At 34.9% G+C, this 18,374-nt stretch overlaps 1 protein-coding gene across 1 annotated transcript in view; it reads left to right on the top strand.

Moving 5' to 3' along the window:
- The window catches only part of LOC125061360 (cytoplasmic dynein 2 heavy chain 1), an 82,154-nt gene that overhangs the window by 5,048 nt on the left and 58,732 nt on the right, over positions 1-18,374 (top strand). The window contains exons 11-27 of the mRNA XM_047666759.1: positions 189-328; positions 634-855; positions 1,465-1,608; positions 2,354-2,572; positions 3,564-3,749; positions 4,522-4,650; positions 5,558-5,703; positions 6,136-6,285; positions 8,882-9,091; positions 9,522-9,774; positions 10,262-10,405; positions 11,885-12,090; positions 12,689-12,804; positions 13,125-13,270; positions 14,335-14,502; positions 15,751-15,909; positions 16,405-16,520. Coding sequence (XP_047522715.1) covers positions 189-328; positions 634-855; positions 1,465-1,608; positions 2,354-2,572; positions 3,564-3,749; positions 4,522-4,650; positions 5,558-5,703; positions 6,136-6,285; positions 8,882-9,091; positions 9,522-9,774; positions 10,262-10,405; positions 11,885-12,090; positions 12,689-12,804; positions 13,125-13,270; positions 14,335-14,502; positions 15,751-15,909; positions 16,405-16,520 — 2,854 coding nt within the window. The remainder of the gene's footprint in view (positions 1-188; positions 329-633; positions 856-1,464; positions 1,609-2,353; positions 2,573-3,563; positions 3,750-4,521; positions 4,651-5,557; positions 5,704-6,135; positions 6,286-8,881; positions 9,092-9,521; positions 9,775-10,261; positions 10,406-11,884; positions 12,091-12,688; positions 12,805-13,124; positions 13,271-14,334; positions 14,503-15,750; positions 15,910-16,404; positions 16,521-18,374) is intronic.

The following is an 18,374-nucleotide window of genomic DNA, read 5'->3' as shown; positions in this document are numbered from 1 at the left end:
ACCCCCATTCACACACTCATTCACACATACTTAATTTCTTATAAGACTTGTGTTTGATTTGTTGTAATGTACCATGTACTACTGACTAATTCTTATCTATTTACCGAAAAAACAGGGACTCTCTAGTGGGGGGACTAACGATAGATGGATTTTGTCACAACCTTTTTGTCATGAATAAAGTTTTTCAGACATAAATATATGGATATGCAATGGACCAATACAATCGTGGGATGCTGCTGTAGCCAAATTTTCGGCAAACCTAAGACCTGCGGAGACGAAAATTGCAGAGAAGTTGAAACCAAGGCTGCATAATACATCTACAAAACAAGTTAGTCTTTAAGTATCGCAATACAATAAAAAAAACGTGTACTTAAGATATTATTGTCACTAAAATTTTGAAACTTATGTCCATGTAAAAAATGATAAATGTGGTGTTAAGGAAAGATGATTTTCTTTTTTTTTTTTTGCTAAATTTTTTTCTCTACTTTTAGTGCTTCTCTAAAACTTACCTTGTTCTTTAAAAGAAAAAAAAATGTTATCTCATTCTTTTTTTTTTTATTGTTGTTATTTTGTGTGTTTCTGTGTGTGTTTTGTTAGTAATGAACAGCATGGAACATTTCTTGTACGTTACAGATTCTTTACGAGTTCACACGTTACAAGACGTTAATAAACAGAGCGATGATAAAAAACGCGTTAAACAATGAGTTAGAGCTGTTTGTGGCTTCGCTCCTGGCAATGTTGAACAGCATCCGCGGTCAATTGGACTCGGATGACATAGACGTGAAGATGTACCAACCTCCCGAAATGTCGCCTACTGTGCAACAAGTGCAGTGGGCCAAACAGATGGAGGCAAAGGTACAAAGCCTCTTGCCTCTTAATAAATTTATAACTATAGAGAAGTTTTATTTAAAAGTGTATACCACACGAGAACACAAAGACAATGCGCAAAAAAAGACAAACAATAAAATTGAAATAACTTTTCTTCCCTGGGTGTTCAGATAATACAAAATATAATTTTATTTATTATAAACCAAGTCCAGATATGAAAGCATCAAAACAATATTATTATGTCTTGCGAAAGGGAATCGCCCTGCTTAAACTGAGATAGGCCGGCAACGCACCCATTAAAATGGCGCCCGTGGGCTCGCTTGCCCCCATATTTTATAAAAAAAGTATATGTGTGTACTTATGTAGACGCGTTAGAAGTTATACTTCGTAACAAGATTTAAAAAAAAAGTTTCATTTCTAAGTTTGTAGAAAAAACGACACTAATAATAGAAAAAACTAAAATGTTGACTATAGCTGCATTCAGGGTGTCGGTTTTTTGTGACGGTGTGCTCACGCATCGTAAAAATTTACTCTCATCAATTTTTCCTAACGCGCCAAAAGAAGTAGATCTTCAAAAATTGCGAACAATCTACAGGCTTGGCTCATACAGTAACCATAATGTTTGTAATACTTTAGGTAAAGGAGATACAAGAATGCGTGGACAACTCTCTCATGGAGTTTGAGAAGAGTAAAGAGGTTTCGCATTTGGCGTCGCAGATGTTGACGGACCTGAAGACTCTGTATACGCAGTTGCACGAGGACTGGTGTAGAGGTTTACAGGTGAATTGCATATCCATAGCGCTCAATAACCTGCATTACCACACCCCACATACATACCCACACCTTCACACCATCATACAGTATAGCCGAATTAGGTATTACGTAGTTAAATGTATTTAATAATTGTTTCCTTTAGTAAATGTTAGAACCTTTTTGTATATATTATGTATATATCTTTGGCTATATGTTTAGTTTAATTGTTTTTTATTGTATATCATTTATGTTAGCTGTAGGATTACGAGATAAATAAATAAATATTGTATTTCTATATTTACATTTTAAATGTTGCTTTTTCTAAGTTATGCGTATGAAAGTTACCAAATATAAATTAAACCCATCATCATCCCAATTAGGTATAATTTGTTTGTCAAGTTAAATATGTTTTTTATTAACATTAGTATGTTTAACATGAGATGGACTCAATGTAATCCTGATTATGTAGGAGGCGCTAATAATTGGTCGAAAATAATATAATAAAAATAAATTAAATATAATATTAATAAGAATATTAAATCAGCAGTTTTGGCCTAGTGGCTTCAGCGTGGGACTCTCATCTCTGAGGTCGTAGGTTCGATCTCCGGCTGTGCACCAATGGACTTTCTATGTGCGCATGTAACATTGGCTTGTACGGTGAAGAAAAATATCGTGAGGAAATCGGCCTGAGACCCAAAAAGTCGACGATGTGCGCCCGGCACTGACTAAAGAAGTTAAAGAAGTTATAAATGATCTCAATTACATGTTCCAGGCTCAAGTAAAGAATGGTTCCCTCCAGCTATCAGTTGACAAACCGGTCGTGGAGTTCTCGAGCGCAACTCGGTTGATGGAGGTCAACTTCAACCCTCGCTTGGTTAACATCGAGCTGGAGGCGAGGTCTCTTTGCGCTCTAGGACTGCCTTCCCCACCAGCAGCTAATGTTCTGGATCAGCTGACGATTGCTTTGCGATATGCGAGGGCTTTGCAACAGGTGAACATTTCGCTTTTTAATGTTTAACTTGGGTTTTTGTGAAATATACAATTACCTAAAATACTATTTCTTAAATTGAGCTCTTAACGAGGAGTACTATAGAGAACATTGAATAATAATTATTATTATTTCGTTATGAAGTTCAGCCTGCGTTTGCAATGTAAGCGAAAAAAAATTAATTATTTACGACATCACATTAGAAACGTCAAAAATAACAGTATTTCTCCACTATCTAAACCTTCCCCTTCAATCACTCTATCAAAAAAACTGCATCAAAATCCGTTGCGTAGTTTTAAAGATTTAAGCATACATAGGGACAGAGAAAGCGACTTTGTTTTATACTATGTAGTGATGTATTTAATATTATATATTTTACCTTTAACTTTGACATTATTGTCCTGGTTTAGTACTGTAAGGCTTATGTATTCTTGTGAATAAATATATAAAGATTCACTTTTGTGTTTACGCAAAAGCTATTTTTTAAAATCTCCATATCAAAAGGTATAGGGCAGACATATGTCTCATGGATAAAATTATATCTGGCAACATATTAAAGCAAATGATGTATCGTTTGCCTTTAAGATACTAAACAATCAGCTAGATAGCCCCAACTTGTTAACAAAATTTCAATTCCGTGTACCCAATAGACATCCCGGACATCCCATCCTTTCATTTATCCCTCCTTTCCGGAGAACGCGTTTTGGCCGAAATTCACCGATGTCCAGATTGAGCATTCTATTAAACGAGCTGGATCTGGACATCCATAGTTGCTCACCTCAGACTTTGAGAGCGATTTTCGTTTAGTGTTTGTTTAAATTTTTATTATTGTTTTGATTAATTAATTTTATTACTTCTTGTATGCTATGTTTGCAAGTAAGTGTTTGACACATTGAAAACTGTATTTTATTTTTTCTTCTGTCAATGTATTAATGTGCCAAGCGTTGGCACGCTTTTATAAATAAATAAATAAATGCCTGTAATTGTTTTTCAGGTTGCATCCTTCCACAATACGTTGGGTGAGCGAATGATACCGTCCACTCGACCGATGATGCTCGAAGCTGCTCTCGACCTCTCCGCGTTGGTTCAGAACCAGAAACCCGTGTTTTGGAATGATGAAGAACAACTTGCTGCTTACACTGAAAACTTGAAGAAAATGGTGCTTAAGCTAGAATCGCAGGTAACTTTAAGTTTTTATAATAATAATAATAATTCATTTATTGCAAGAATATGGTACAAAAATGTGTATGGTGGCGCGAATCGTAAGTTCGCATATTCTGCCACACACAATGCTTTGTCTTTAAAGGAATTTTGCATTTTACAGTATTAGTCATATGAATTGGTCAATTCTTATATTATTTGTATCGTACATATCATATCATACTTTATTAAATGTATATCAACTACAGGGTCTCAGGAAAATAATCATTTATTGAACAGTAAATTTTTTCTAAAAGTAATACACCAAGTCGCTTTTTAAAGACTAGTCGGAAGATCTTTTAATTCTTTTGGTAAATTATTGTAAACCTTAATTGCCATACAAAAGGTGTTTTTCCTAAACAGTTCCAGATTGATTTTTGGCACAGACAATATTTCTCCCCATTAGTATGGTGTTGTAAATATGACACAATGAAACATGAATTTTAAAAGAGTATTTACAAAACATTGAAAATCTTCATTATTTCAAAACTAAAATGTTAAAATATTATTTATTAGTTATTAATTGTTGTACATTAATTAACTTAAAAATAAATTTAATTTAATTAATAAAATAATTCAATCTGCGAGTTTTTATAAAGTGTTTGTTAGGATTTCCAATCATTACGTCAAAATTAATAATCAATATTTTTACTTTACTTACTTGAGAGAAAGTGCTAAAGAATATATACTAAGTACTAGTTGTTCTTTAAAAGAAAATGTATATAACAAATATTATATAATGATTTTTGCAGAATTCTTATCTCACCAGTCAACACCTGGCAATTCGTGGTGTTGTAGAAAAGCTGATGGACACGGAACTTCTCGCCAAGCAAAGCGAATGGAAGAAGAGTGTTCACGATATTCGAGATATCATAGAGAAGGTTTGTGTTTCCATATTACGTGTATGTGTGATTGTGTATTTTCTAGAGATATTAAATGTTTTAACCCATATTACCAAGTATTACGGTGAACATACTATATAATGGGGAATAAATAATAATTATATAAAAGAGTGAAACTCAAATGTGTTGCAAAAATATTTATTTTAAGAAAAACATTTAGAGTTTGTTATTTCAGTTGAAAATCACTTTTAACCTATTTGATTTATAATCAATCCAAAGTCATAATAAGAACATCAACACAATGCCATTGTTATAATTTAAGCTATTTATAATTGTCAATCTTATGGCCCAAATACTCTCTCACGAAAACCAAAAATTTATACGCCGTTACACAGATCGTAGATTTAGCTTGGTGTCTTAATTCTTTGATCTTACCACTTCTATATAAAGGGAAATAAGTCTTAGATAATAATTAACAATAATAATAAATTGTTTATTTGCAAGAAAAATGATTTAGATTCATCAGCCATATAAATATAGACTGGCAAATGTCATATTAATTATTAGAATAATAAGAACAGTTCAGCCCTGCGATTTTGTAACTCACTTTTCGAACTCACACAGCGGTTTTCGCATCGGCGGTCGCTCTGAAATCAGTCGTGAAGCAGTCATTTTATGATTTGGCATTCTAATAAACAATAAACTACAAGCTCCCACCTTTTCAGAATGCCAAATCATAAAATGACTGCTTCACGACTGATTTCAGAGCGACCGCCGATGCGAAAACCGCTGTGTGAGTTCGAAAAGTGAGTTACAGGATCGCAGGGCAGATATTCATAATTATTTTCAAACTTATGATCTAAAAATTCTCCCACATAAAGGTCATTTAGTCATGGATAATGTCACATTCCTAGCCATGATGCACAACACTCAATACTGTTCGTAGGTGGAAAGCAACGGCTACAAGAACACGGAGATGTGGCGCTCCCACTGGGAGGTCCAGGTGTACAAAGCGATGGAGTGTCAGTACATACGCGCCCTGCTGTCTCTGCACTCCAACTTCCCGCCCACGAGGGTCGACTTGGTGCTGCGGTACGTCGGTAGACTGCTATTATTTAGGGGCCTACTTGATAAGCTTAAAGGTCGGCAACGCACTGTCAAGCCTCCTGTTTCATGAAAAAATTTGATCAGTGAAACAAAAGCAAATGGCAAAAAAAAATGGCGATTAAAAAGAGTGGCGGAGAGTTTATTGCCAGTTCTTCTCTCCCGTTCTACGCCCTTGATTTTGAGAATTGGCAGTAATTATAAAATTAGAAGCATTAATATGTATTTCTTTATAGACAAGTCATAAGTGTACATTATGTTACCTATGTGATTAAATTATTTTTTATTTTAATGTCTGTTCATCAGATCGATTTGAGGACTTCACTCCTTGAGTCATCATGTCTATCCTCTTTGGACGTTTAAAAAAATACTTTAAACTTTTATTTATAGTCATTATAATCTGTGCATCTTTGATTCCAGCGGCCGAGCAGTGACAGTGCAGCCTCCCCTGGAACAAGTCCGGACCCAGCTCTACCAGCAACTGAGAAGACTCGTGTCTCTGCCTTCGCACTTGCCCTCGTTGCTCAACAATCAGCTGGACAAGGCTGTCTTTTCGTCTATAGTGGAGAAGTAATAATTACAGTGTAAACCCTTTGTAACGTCATTGATTATAACGAAAAACTGTCTATAACGTAAAATTAGTTACATTTGTTTGGTTTACTACAAAACCCATACATTAATTCACTCTTTATAACGCAGCAACTATTCTCTATTACGAAGAAATTTTCATATTTAGCCATCAACAACATACTTAAATGTAATTGTTTTTATAATCAGCTAACAAAACTAACCTATTGAGGTGCCGGAATTTCTAAGAGAGACACTTGAGGTCATAAACCGCCTTTGTTATTGTTAATTGCATTAACATGTTAGCCCGGTCATTTTAGACAATTGAAATAAAGAAAATTCCGACAAAGCCAAATTTTCGTAGAGACCTTAGGTTTACCACAAGGAATAAAGTGTCAAAAGTCCCCATCAGTCCCATGTGAGCTTAGGGACTTATTCGGGGTCCAAGGTCAAAATTTTAGGTTTTTTGGATTTTTCTCGAAAACGGTAAGTTTTATCGAAAAGTACCTCAGAGCAAAGTTGTAGATCTTAAAATTCTCTATAAAAATGGTCTCTATGGTTTTTTCTCTAAGACCCACTATTTCCCAGATATTGCGCTTGTAAGAATCACGTTCTACATAATATGCACACATTTCCTCACCACCTGTGAGGTAGTGTACTCGGCGCGTTTTTTTTTAACGTGGTATCCCCGGTAGGCCTATTCCACGAAACTTTATTATGGATTTGGATTGTTATTTTCAGGAACAATAATTATTTAATAGTATGAAGATTATTGATATGGGTTACTGAGTTTAACTGTCGTTCAAACTTTTTTTTATTACTTTAATCTGACTCATACTCTTCATATTATTCAACTTCAACAATCATGTTTTCTTCAATTTCTTTTTGTTCTTCTTCTTCTCCTTCCTGTTGATAAGCGCTTAGAAATTGTTCAAATGAAGATGAATCAGTTGTCTCTTCATCAAAATCACATGAATCTTCCTCTCTTTTATTTAATTGAACATTTGAGCAAGAGATACCTTGGCAATTGGTACACGCTGGAGAACACTGCAACCCTACTTTTTTACAGCTACATTTGGCACTACAACCTTTCTTGCAATTGCAAAAAATAGTGTTAAGAAGTTTTTCTGGAGCAGGGGGCAGTAAACTTCGAATCGGTTCCAAAGTATTATTTATCAATTTCCAACCCCAGACTTCAGGGTTCAGTTCATTGCCTTGCCATGTCTGGACTTGATAGTATACTTGAAACAAATGTTGACTATCAGATGCCGATGTTGGAGGAAGACAAGATAGCTGTACTTGCTTTTTGTTTCGTGTATTTTTTACAAATGTTAAATATCTGTACGTATCTATGCAATCAATTTTTTTTGGAGCTCCATAAACCGCAAGAAGAAACCGAATTCCTTTAGTAATTAGTATTTGAGGTGAAGAATTAATTTCTGTAAATACTTTTGCGCAGTCAATCAAATCATTTTTTTTTTTCAAATAATTTTAATACTGAATTTTTGCCCCTTCTAAACATTTCTGACGTAGTATCGCATCCGGTCATCGCATGTAAAAATAAAATAAAGTTTTGCCATTTTGGATAAGCTGATAAACTTTTAGAAGAATATATTTCTGTCCGTTGCTGCGCCTTCCCAGGTTATACTAATAATGTATACATAAAAGAGACACGAGTAGGCATTTTTGCTTGCTTGAGTACCTAAATATGTATATACGTGGTATATGTGTGCATACTATGTAGAACATGATTCTTACAAGCGCAATATCTGGGAAATAGTGAGTCTTAGAGAAAAAAACATGGGGATCATTTTTATAGAAAATTTTAAGATCTACAACTTTGCTCTGAGGTACTTTTCGATAAAACTTACCGTTTTCGAGAAAAATCCAAAAAACCTAAAATTTTGACCTCTGACCCCGAATAAGTCCCTAAGCTCACATGGGACTGATGGGGACTTTTGACACTTTATTCCTTGTGATAAACCTAAGGTCTCTACGAAAATTTGGCTTTGTCGGAATTTTCTTTATTTGATCACTATTTTTATGTCTAAAATGACCGGGCTATGTGTGCCATTATTCTTAGATTACATTGCTTGTCATAGCAAAACACGTCACGCAAAGTTAACAAAATATATGTGTTTAGAATAATTTACCTATTGATTGTAGTATAATTAGAAAACTCTCTATAACGTAATAAAATGCTCGGTCCTTTGAAATTCGTTATAAAGAGTGTACACTGTATTTAACTCAAATTATATCTATATACAGTTAAAGTTATAGTTAGTAAAGATTCGATCTTAGTTGCTGTGTTAGTGTAGCAGCGAAGACAAAGAGAAGTAGACCGAGGGGCAAGTGGAATGCGGTCAATGGAAACACCATTCACTGATAGTCCTCCGTCTCTTCACTTATCTCCGTGGGAGGAGACCACAAATAAGGTGGCTGCAAGTTTTTCCTGCAGCGCGGGAGCATGAAGAATGTTCTCCTCCTACACCTGGTTATGGCAATTAACATTGGCTCAAACAGTGTCAGGCACGGGAGTCTGATCACCTACTTGCCTATTAGATTGACATCTGAGATTCATTGATTTGAAATATTTCAGACACGGTTGGATTGGCAACAAAGCGGTCCATCAAATAGAGTCAGCTCTGCTGCGCCTGAGCGAGGCCTGCGAGACGTGGAGCGTCCGCGCGTGCGTGGCCTGCGCCCCCGACTTGGACGCCTTGTGCGCCGACCTCACGGAGCCCGAGCATTGGGAGATGAACTTCAAAGCCTGCAAGGCCTACGGGCAGGCCGTCGCCAAGATGAGCTTGTGAGTGTATATCTCTAATATATAACATTCTCGTGTCACAATGTTCGTTCCCATACTTTTTCGAAACGGCTCGACCGATTCGTATGAATTTTTTTTATACATATTCAGTAAGTCTGAGGATCGACTACTATCTTTCTTTCAAACCCCTGAATGTTTAGGGGTTCATCCCCAAAATTATTTTTTTTATTTTTTAGATAAAATTTTTTGTTTTTATTTTTTTATGATACAGCATATAAAAATTCATATAACCCTTAATTATCACCCCTCTACGATCAAACCCCATTTTTATTTGTCAATTATGACTTCAACTTTGACGTTTATGTATGTACTAAGAAGGCAGGCCAGGAATTAAGGAGAAACGAAGTTCGCGGGGGCGGCTAGTGTTATATATACTATATATACAAAGCTCACAAAGATTAAACCTTTCCAGTGATGACGAAAAAATAGAGTGGATTTCCGTTGGGACGATCTCCCTACGTCGAGAATTTGAAGCGCAATCGCGTAACTTGTGGGCGTGTCTCATGACGTCACTCCAAAATAGTTGCCACAATGATGCCTCGTTATTGGACACGTTCATCGCGAATGCAACGGTGTTATTGGAGAATAAAAGCCTGCCCAAGAATGCAAAGGAATTGGCCGATATCAGCGCGAAGCAGCAGGCCCTTCGTGAGAAAATGCCAGAGGTTCGTTTACAGGTGTTTCTAATATAATAGTATATTTCGATTTTTTTTAATAAATATATTTCTCTATCTCTCGCCTTATTGCAGCACGTGCGCGATCATAGTTCATTGTTTGTTACCATGGTTACCATTTACTCTAAATGTAACATGAACGTACAATGTACACATGTAGTAAAAAAGTAAAAATTATATGTTTAAGAAACACAGGAATGCTTGAAAATGGTTTTTGCAGCATTCCTGTGTCAAAAATATCTTAAAAACTTAGAGCGTTAGAGCGGGACAGAACGCATCCTGCGTATTCACATCTCTGACGAGACCGGTGACGTAGCGTAAGGACGGCTGGTGCAGCCTGTACGCGTTAGAGTGAGATAGACTATATAAGCGTGTTAATGTGTGTCTGGTAGATCGGTAGATTGAATTATTATCAAAGAAAACAAATACTGTTTGTTTTAAAGATTAATTTTAATATCAAGGTATTACTGTGATGTAGATGGAGAAATTGGTGGAAGGGCTGAAGCGAAAGAGCCACATGTTACGCACTTGGGGTGGAGACTCTTCAATTGAGAGCGTGGTTAAAGAGTGGTTCAAGATGCGGGAACAGATGGACGCGCATCTGCAAATGTTTGAACGACAGGTACGTTCGTGATAAATAGTGCTACACATATCTAAGTGAGAAGTCAAAGGCTCCTCCTACTAAAGCCTAGGAGACTTGTTTTGATGTAAAAAAAAACATTTATTTATTATACAGACTCATATAAAATCATAAATAAATAATATGTATAATAATTGTATACATAATCTATAATTTAGTTTTTAATCTGTAGCAGTGTTTCCCAACCTTTCTATGCCATAAACCTTAGCTTTTCTAAAGTTTCCGCCAATTTAACGTATAGTCCTTTTCATGAAAGAAGTCCCCCAGACGCGGCGCTGCAATCGCATGACGTAATATTGCCATTTATGAGTAAAAAATTTACCTATTTTATTTACATTTAGCAGATGTAATTTATCAAAATATTATTTTCTGCATACTTCGATGAAACAATATTCTGTTATGTAAAATGTATATTTTTATTTACTTATATTAGCGGTGTTCTACCTACTTACAGGGAAAAGATGAGAAAATAGGGTAAAGAAAAGCAATACAATTTTTTATTCAGAGTTTTATTGCATAATTGTTGGATTACAATTTTTTTCGAAGTACACGCCGCTGTTATTATTAGGTTTATTATTATTTGTAATTCTTGTTACAGTTTTCTCTGACACACCTGCAATTAAATTATGAACAATTAAAAATAATAATAACTTTAAGTTTATAATGCTTATGTAATATATGTTTTAATTTCAGTTACCTAGTTTCATCACGTTATGTATTTGTTCGATTTTGTCGCAAAAACGAATTAACGAATTTATATCATAAAAGTCCCATCAATACAGCAAAAAATTATTAAATGGCAACTCTAATAAGTACCTGTTATGGCGGCAACTCTCTTCTGAACATTGTTTAGTGGTATTAAAACACCTTGATTCTTATGTTCCGCTTCACAGAACTCTTTCACCTTTAATATCATTTCTCGAGCCGAACTTTTTACAACTTTTGGCATTGTAATCAATCTTTAAAATGCACTAAGCTAGTTAAAAATTCACAAAAATCTACCACAACAAACGAACTTGATAACATCGACGAATGACAACATTGCCGACCTGTCAAATTTAGTTCCAAAAATCACCGCGGGACTTCTTTCATGAAAAGCACTATACGTAATTTTTAATATTAAAAAAAAAAAATTCCACTTAAGAAACTTAAAGGTAGCAATTATTAGGAAATTGTTAGTAAAACACAGGAAATTTTCATATCATAAAAACTAAAATTCATAGTCCAAATAATTAAAAAAAAATCGAATAGCCCCCACATAACATGTTTAGTCAATTCGTTTCAATAACAAACATACAGCCTTGACTACTTAATTTGACCTTGTCCTGTCCTTTGGAAGACAAATTTATTTTTAATTTATATATTCACGCCTTCTCCCGAAGGGGATAGTAGGCAGAGACCACGGATCTTTATTTGCTACAGTCCTTCGAAAGAAGTTGTATTAGCTAATATATTTTGCAGGCCGAGGTGGTAAAATCTAGTTTGACAGGCGATTGGGACAATATTACGAGTGGTGTAGAGGCGTGGGTGTCTCGTTGGGGACAGGCCAAGGCCCGTCTGGAGGAGACGCGGCAAATACGATTTGAGGATATGCTCGATAGATGTCGCTCTGTTTTCGAAGCCATAGACAACTTTGATAGACTCGTAGGAGAGCGGGACGAGTTGTTGTAAGTGATTTTTAATCTTGATTGACATTTTGTATATTTAGTGAAAAGAACTTAAGCGACCGTTCCTTTAATCGACTAAACACGGTACTAACTTTAATCCACATCACAAAAAAATTAAGAAAACAGTCTATTTACAGCATTTTAAAAAGCTAATGTTCTGTCTCTTTTCATCATGGCGTAAAACTAAGTTACCAAAAAGAGACAGATTAGTTAATCCGTATTATAAGAGTATTTTTTTTTAAGAAAGTTTATTTGTGGTTTTATGCCATAATTGAAACATTTGATTAAAAACCGGACCTTTTTAAAATAACTATCTGTACAACCTTCGGTAAAATTAATACGATTTTTTTATAGATATAATCTAACGCAAAATGTAACGCATTATTTATAGATAGATTATTTTTTACAAAAAAAAATTAAATAGAAAATTAAATTACGATTACATAAACTCTACATTTTTTGTCTTTCATTTTATATTTGAGTTTCTCTTCTTCTTTTGGCGCCTCTCCATTACTGGAAGTTGGCTGTCAGCCTCGTGAAGGGTGTCTTGTCCTGTGCCAGATGCGGTTAGGTTCTCTTAATAAACTTTTATTTGCAGATGTGAATGTAAGAAGTTCAATATGAAATTTGAAGTAAACGACGTTTGGAAGGAGGCGGAATCGCTTCGAAATGACTTCGTCAATACGTGGAATATTCTCAAAGAATATAATGACGGTGTGTTCACTTATTTCTTGGTGCACGATTAATTTTTATTTCTTATTAAATACTTCTTTAGAACAATCTTTTTTATTCTGTGCATTGTTACTTACATTAACAACATCTTGCGCCTGGCAATAGAGAAGAGCAATATACAAAACGCAATTGCAAATGTTTTAGTTAAAAACAATGGAAGAAGAATCACGCAAAATAATCTTTACTTGAGCATTATTGTAATTGATATTTCGAAATCAAGCTTTTTTTTAATATCCTAGATTTATTTCGTAGAATTGAACAATAAAGTATTAAAATTAAGTTAATTTTGTAATTTGTCACAGAATATGAAACGATCGGCGGTCAAGAGTGGATCGTGTTTCAAAAGAAGTTGCATTTGCTGGAGGAATTCGTTTGTCGATGGAAAAGCCGCCTCGAGCCATACACAGCTGTTACGCTGTACATGCAACAGGAAATAGACAAATATACTGTGAGTCTTGGCCTTTTTGAAGTGAAACTTCTTTAGAATCGTTGTGATTTCAAACCGGATGCAACGGAAAAAGCGACAGTAAAAAGAGACAGACACATAAATTAATAGGATTTGGCGTGGGAGAGAGTGAGAAAGCGACAGTAAAAAGAGACAGACACATAAATTAATAGGAATTGGCGTGGGAGAGAGTGAGAAAGCGACAGTAAAAAGAGACAGACACATAAATTAATAGGAATTGGCGTGGGAGAGAGTGAGAAAGCGACAGTAAAAAGAGACAGACACAAAAATTAATAGGAATTGGCGTGGGAGAGAGTGAGAAAGCGACAGTAAAAAGAGACAGACACATAAATTAATAGGATTTGGCGTGGGAGAGAGTGAGAAAGCGACAGTAAAAAGAGACAGACACAAAAATTAATAGGATTTGGCGTGGGAGAGAGTGAGATAGGAGGCATTATACAGTGTATAAACTTTAAATTAGTGTGTATTTGAACATTTTCTGAAATAAAAAAACCGATTTGATGAAAATTAAATAAGTAAGTCAAGTAGTTTAATTATAAAATTAGATTATTTATCAATTTTATTTACAAATCATTAGTTATAGAAACTTTTTGAAGTGATAACTTCGTACTACACTTAATTAAAAGTTTTTACACTGTATAATGCTTCCTATCTCATTTTCTCCCACGTTGGATCTTGTGAATTTATTTCAAACTTTTATTATTTTAGTTTTTACCAAATTAAAGATTGATATTAAAGTTATAAATAAAAATTTAACATTAAAATATATATTTTTTTAAAGAAAAGATCCTATATTTAGATAGAGAAAAAGTCTAATTTACATATTTTAATTTTTTTATTTTTAGTTAAAAAAGTTCATTATCCGATTAAGTGGAACAAAGGCGTTCACCGAACCGGCGCTAAATTGAGATTTTCCATTAGAATTAGTTAATTGTGTCTAAGAGTGTCAATAAATGTGCGAAATTGTTAAAGATCCATTTGTAAAGTTGGCTAACAAAGAGGTGATATACATATTTTGAATGTTATTTCTTCCTACAACATCGTAGGACCTCACGGCAGTGTTGAAGTATATCCGTGGCATGGAGTTCACGGAAAGGCATTGGTGCGAAGTGTTCAACCTCTTGGAGATGGAATACAGGAAGCCGGAGACATTGAAGCTGAATGACTTTCTGAAGGTGGCCGTCAATATTAAGAGACAAATGAGGGCTTTACAGGTGAATGCTGTTGTTTAACTGATGTAACTGACCATCGTGTTAATTAAGTAATTCATGATTATTGCCGTTGTAGTAGCTGTGAAAATAACCCAATCTAGGTTTATAGGTTACATTTTGTAATTTTTTTATCTCCTTAGAAAGATATTTTAAAATATCAAAAACTAATATACAGGTTTATTGGTATGTCGACAGATACTTTAGAAATATTAAATGCACAAAAATATTGGAGTAATTTTTATTCTCGTATTTTTAAATTTGATAAATAACTGGTGTTAAATCAGATGGAAAATGAGATTTAAATCAAATATTTTTTTAGTAAATTTTTGATGTCGCATTTTATAGTTTAAAAAAGGTAAAAAATTATTAGAAACATTCAACCTCTGACCGGGAATACGTTGATATAACAATATCCCTATATTAAATAATGGGTAATAACTTTTGTCTCCTGATAAAAATATAGAGCAAAATTCATTCAAGTAGACAATTGCTATTGCAGTGTTTTTGACAAACCGTTCAAGTATTATTTAAAATACAAAATGTATAATACTGAGAGAATCAACATAAACAAAAAAATGGTATTTATTCACCAAAGTTATATCGTAGAGAAATCAGTTATCTAAATTGATTTAAAAGGTTAAAGGTCAAAGATCGCGAAATTGAAAGCGAAAGAGGAATTATCAGCCAATACCCTTCCTAGTAGCATTGCTGTTGCTTTCGGGCTTCAGCCTAATGGGCAGGCATGACGAAGCAGTTCCACAGAAAATCTTGGAGTGATGCAGATTGCAGTGCATTGTTTTATGCGGTGACTGAGACATCCAAAGAAAGTATGAGACTACTACACGTTTCCGCTATGGAGAATCCCTCCCTCTAGGCGTTCACTATCGGAACATTCAGCATTCGGTGGTGGACGCACAGACTGCCCTTTGTATTTTGGGTGGGGCACTTTTTAAAACGCCAGTGACGCACTCGCGACCCCTCTGGCAGTGAGAGTTTCCATGAGCGGCGGTATCACTAAATATCAGCCTCCCTTTGCCCCCGGTTATTAAAAAAATTATCAAAAGGAACGCGCCGTCATTTCTCGATCTTTCGTTTTAAATTCTCACCAAACATTCTTTATAAATTTATCTTCCGACATTTGTAATCGTTTGGGCGTGTTGTTTTTCATACTGGTAAACTTAGCTTTTAAACGACGTCTCAAACATTGAAGCAAATTCTTTTATTTTTAGAATATTAAGTTAATTATTACAGAAAATTAGTTCGAGCGCTTCAAGTGAAGCAGCCGTACGAACTGCGCTTAATGAACTTGAACTATGGTTTGCCGGTGCGAGGCTGACTCTCACTTACTACACGGATAAGTCCAAGAAGCTCACCCCCATTGTTAAGGACTTTAAGGATATTCTTACGAAGGTAGATAAAATTTTTTTTATTATTACTCTTTAATGTATAACATTCTACGGTTTCAATATTTGTAAATATGTGAGAAGCATGTATACTAGGAATACAATAATTCACCTATTTGCATTTCTTAATTTGTAAGTAATACTTTGTGCTTATTTTAGCATAGTAGTTTTGTTCAAGGAGTATTGTCTTCACTTATAATTAATTAACTAATGTATACAAAATATTGTAAAACCTATTTTAAGAGTGTAATGTGGAGTTTCTTGCCCATTCTTCTCCACGCGAAACTACCTTTTAGAAGAGGCAACTAGAATCATCTTTATATTTTATTTAACGTTCAAAAGTGCCTTAGGTGGTCTTATTGGAATAAATGATTTGACTTGAAGTTGTGTAATTGTTTTTGACATAGAACCAGTAGCGACATCTACAGAACAAATTCTTTTTTCGTCGCCAACTGAGTCAAACAGGAGATTATTTTATGAATACTTGTAAATTGTTTCGTAGGTCGAAGAACAACAGTGGGTGGTGTGGTCCTTGGGCGGGGAATTGGGCGGCAATTGGGACAATATGTTGCGAGCTGCAACGACTTTGTTAAGGGCTATGCATCATGTCCAACGCAGGTTAGTCTAGCATAATGCATTGATAAACTATGTATTTAGTAAACTAGTAAGCTGTGTGGCTAATTTTACGCAATACCAATATTTGGAACGGGTTGATAATCGAAAATTTTGTCTTAGCGTCATTTACACGAACAGCGTACTTGTGGTTCCTGTAGCAGTGTGTTTTCATTTTTTTTATGTAATAGAAGGCAAACATGCAGGAGGCTCACCTGATGTTAAGTGAAACCGCCGCCCATGGACACTCACGTTGCCAGAAGGCTCGTAAGTGCGGGGCCGTTTCTTGAAGGACCCTAAGTCGAATTGGTTCGAAAATACTTCAGTTGGCAGCTGGTTCCTCATAGTGGTGGTGCGTGGCTAAAACTGCCTTAAGAAACGCTCAGCTGTGGAACGACTGACGTCGAGGTGATACGGATGGTATTTTGTATTCTACCTTGACGTCCGGTGACAAAACTCAGCTGCAGCTATTAGTCTTAACAATTCCTCTGAACTCTTTCCATGGTAAATGCGGTAGAAGATGCAGAGATACGCCACATCTCTTCGCAACGACATGGGATCATGGAAGACTGTATCTATCACTTAACAAATGGACCACAATTCTACATGATACAGTTAGGACATAAACATTCCTATAAATATAATTATTTTTATCAAAAGTTCGACGTAAACAATTACTTTACCTTATATATTTGAGCAAATGGGAAAAAAACTTTTGACGATGTTAATTTTTACAAAGAGTATTATGTCTAATCGCATTGTCTTGCCCCACTCAATATGGTTACCAGATGTTTACCACGAATTCTATGAAGCTTAAGGACGATAAAGTCCAAATGTTCATAATTTGTTTTCTGTGTTTTTCGACCTTGGTTTACCACTTTAGGTTTATTGATTTATTTAAAAAATACCAATAACACTTATTCAGACACATTCGAGGGTGTACAGTGAGAACATTCTCAGTGTAATCTGAGGTATTACTACTTTAGTAAAATAAATAAAATCTCATAAGAAATTACATTTTATAAATATTTTCTTTCGTAATAACATATCTTTGTTGTTATACGGCCAAAATTAATAATGTATCCTCAATCTATGATTATAACCAATCTTGGACTGATTCATATCTAAAGACCGATCTCCAATCTGCATGCCAATAAACATTTCTGCTATCCGATTGTTTATTTGACAAAAGATTGACAGCAATCTTTTGCGTGATCCTTGCCTCTCGACCGCGTTTCGTTCAATGCAATATGTTGTGTTCAAGCATACCAAAAGTTTGCTGTTTTTGGAACGAAATAAAATAAGTAAGACTTAGGGTCTGTTTCAAAATGTATGGATAAAGTAGCAAATAGCTATGCAACGTTTTGTTTGTTTTTTTGTTACGAACAAATAAAGTTACAAAATTCTATAGAAAAACATAGAACCTTAACCTTTTTGTTGGTCATTTAATATTACTTGTAACGAAACGGGCTGTCATTTTCATATGGTATTTTTGTTTGTTAGGTTATTGAATATTTAAGTACATATTATTACAAATATAAATTTTCTCTGAGTAGTTTGTGTATGTTGTTTTTGTGATTCGAGGTTGGTTCTTTAACTTAAAAAAATGTCTACGCAAAAACGTGAAAGAAGCGTCAATTTCAGCCGGGAAGAAGTTGACCTTCTAACTTCGCTTGTTGCTGACCATAAAAATATATTAGAAAATAAAAAGAGTGACTCAGTCACCTGGCAGGAGAAAGAGCAGTGCTGGAAGACGCTGGAGGCGCTGTTTAATAGCACAAGTGGGGTAAACTTTCGCAGTGCTAAAGCTTAAAGAGGGCTACAAGAAAAAAGTCTGCCTTGATACATGCTGAAACATAT

The sequence above is a fragment of the Pieris napi genome, chromosome 23 (assembly GCF_905475465.1).
Source record: "Pieris napi chromosome 23, ilPieNapi1.2, whole genome shotgun sequence".
Taxonomy (NCBI): Eukaryota; Metazoa; Arthropoda; class Insecta; order Lepidoptera; family Pieridae; genus Pieris; species Pieris napi.
Note: the sequence above shows the minus strand (reverse complement) of the source record. Positions and strands in the feature narration are given on the sequence as shown.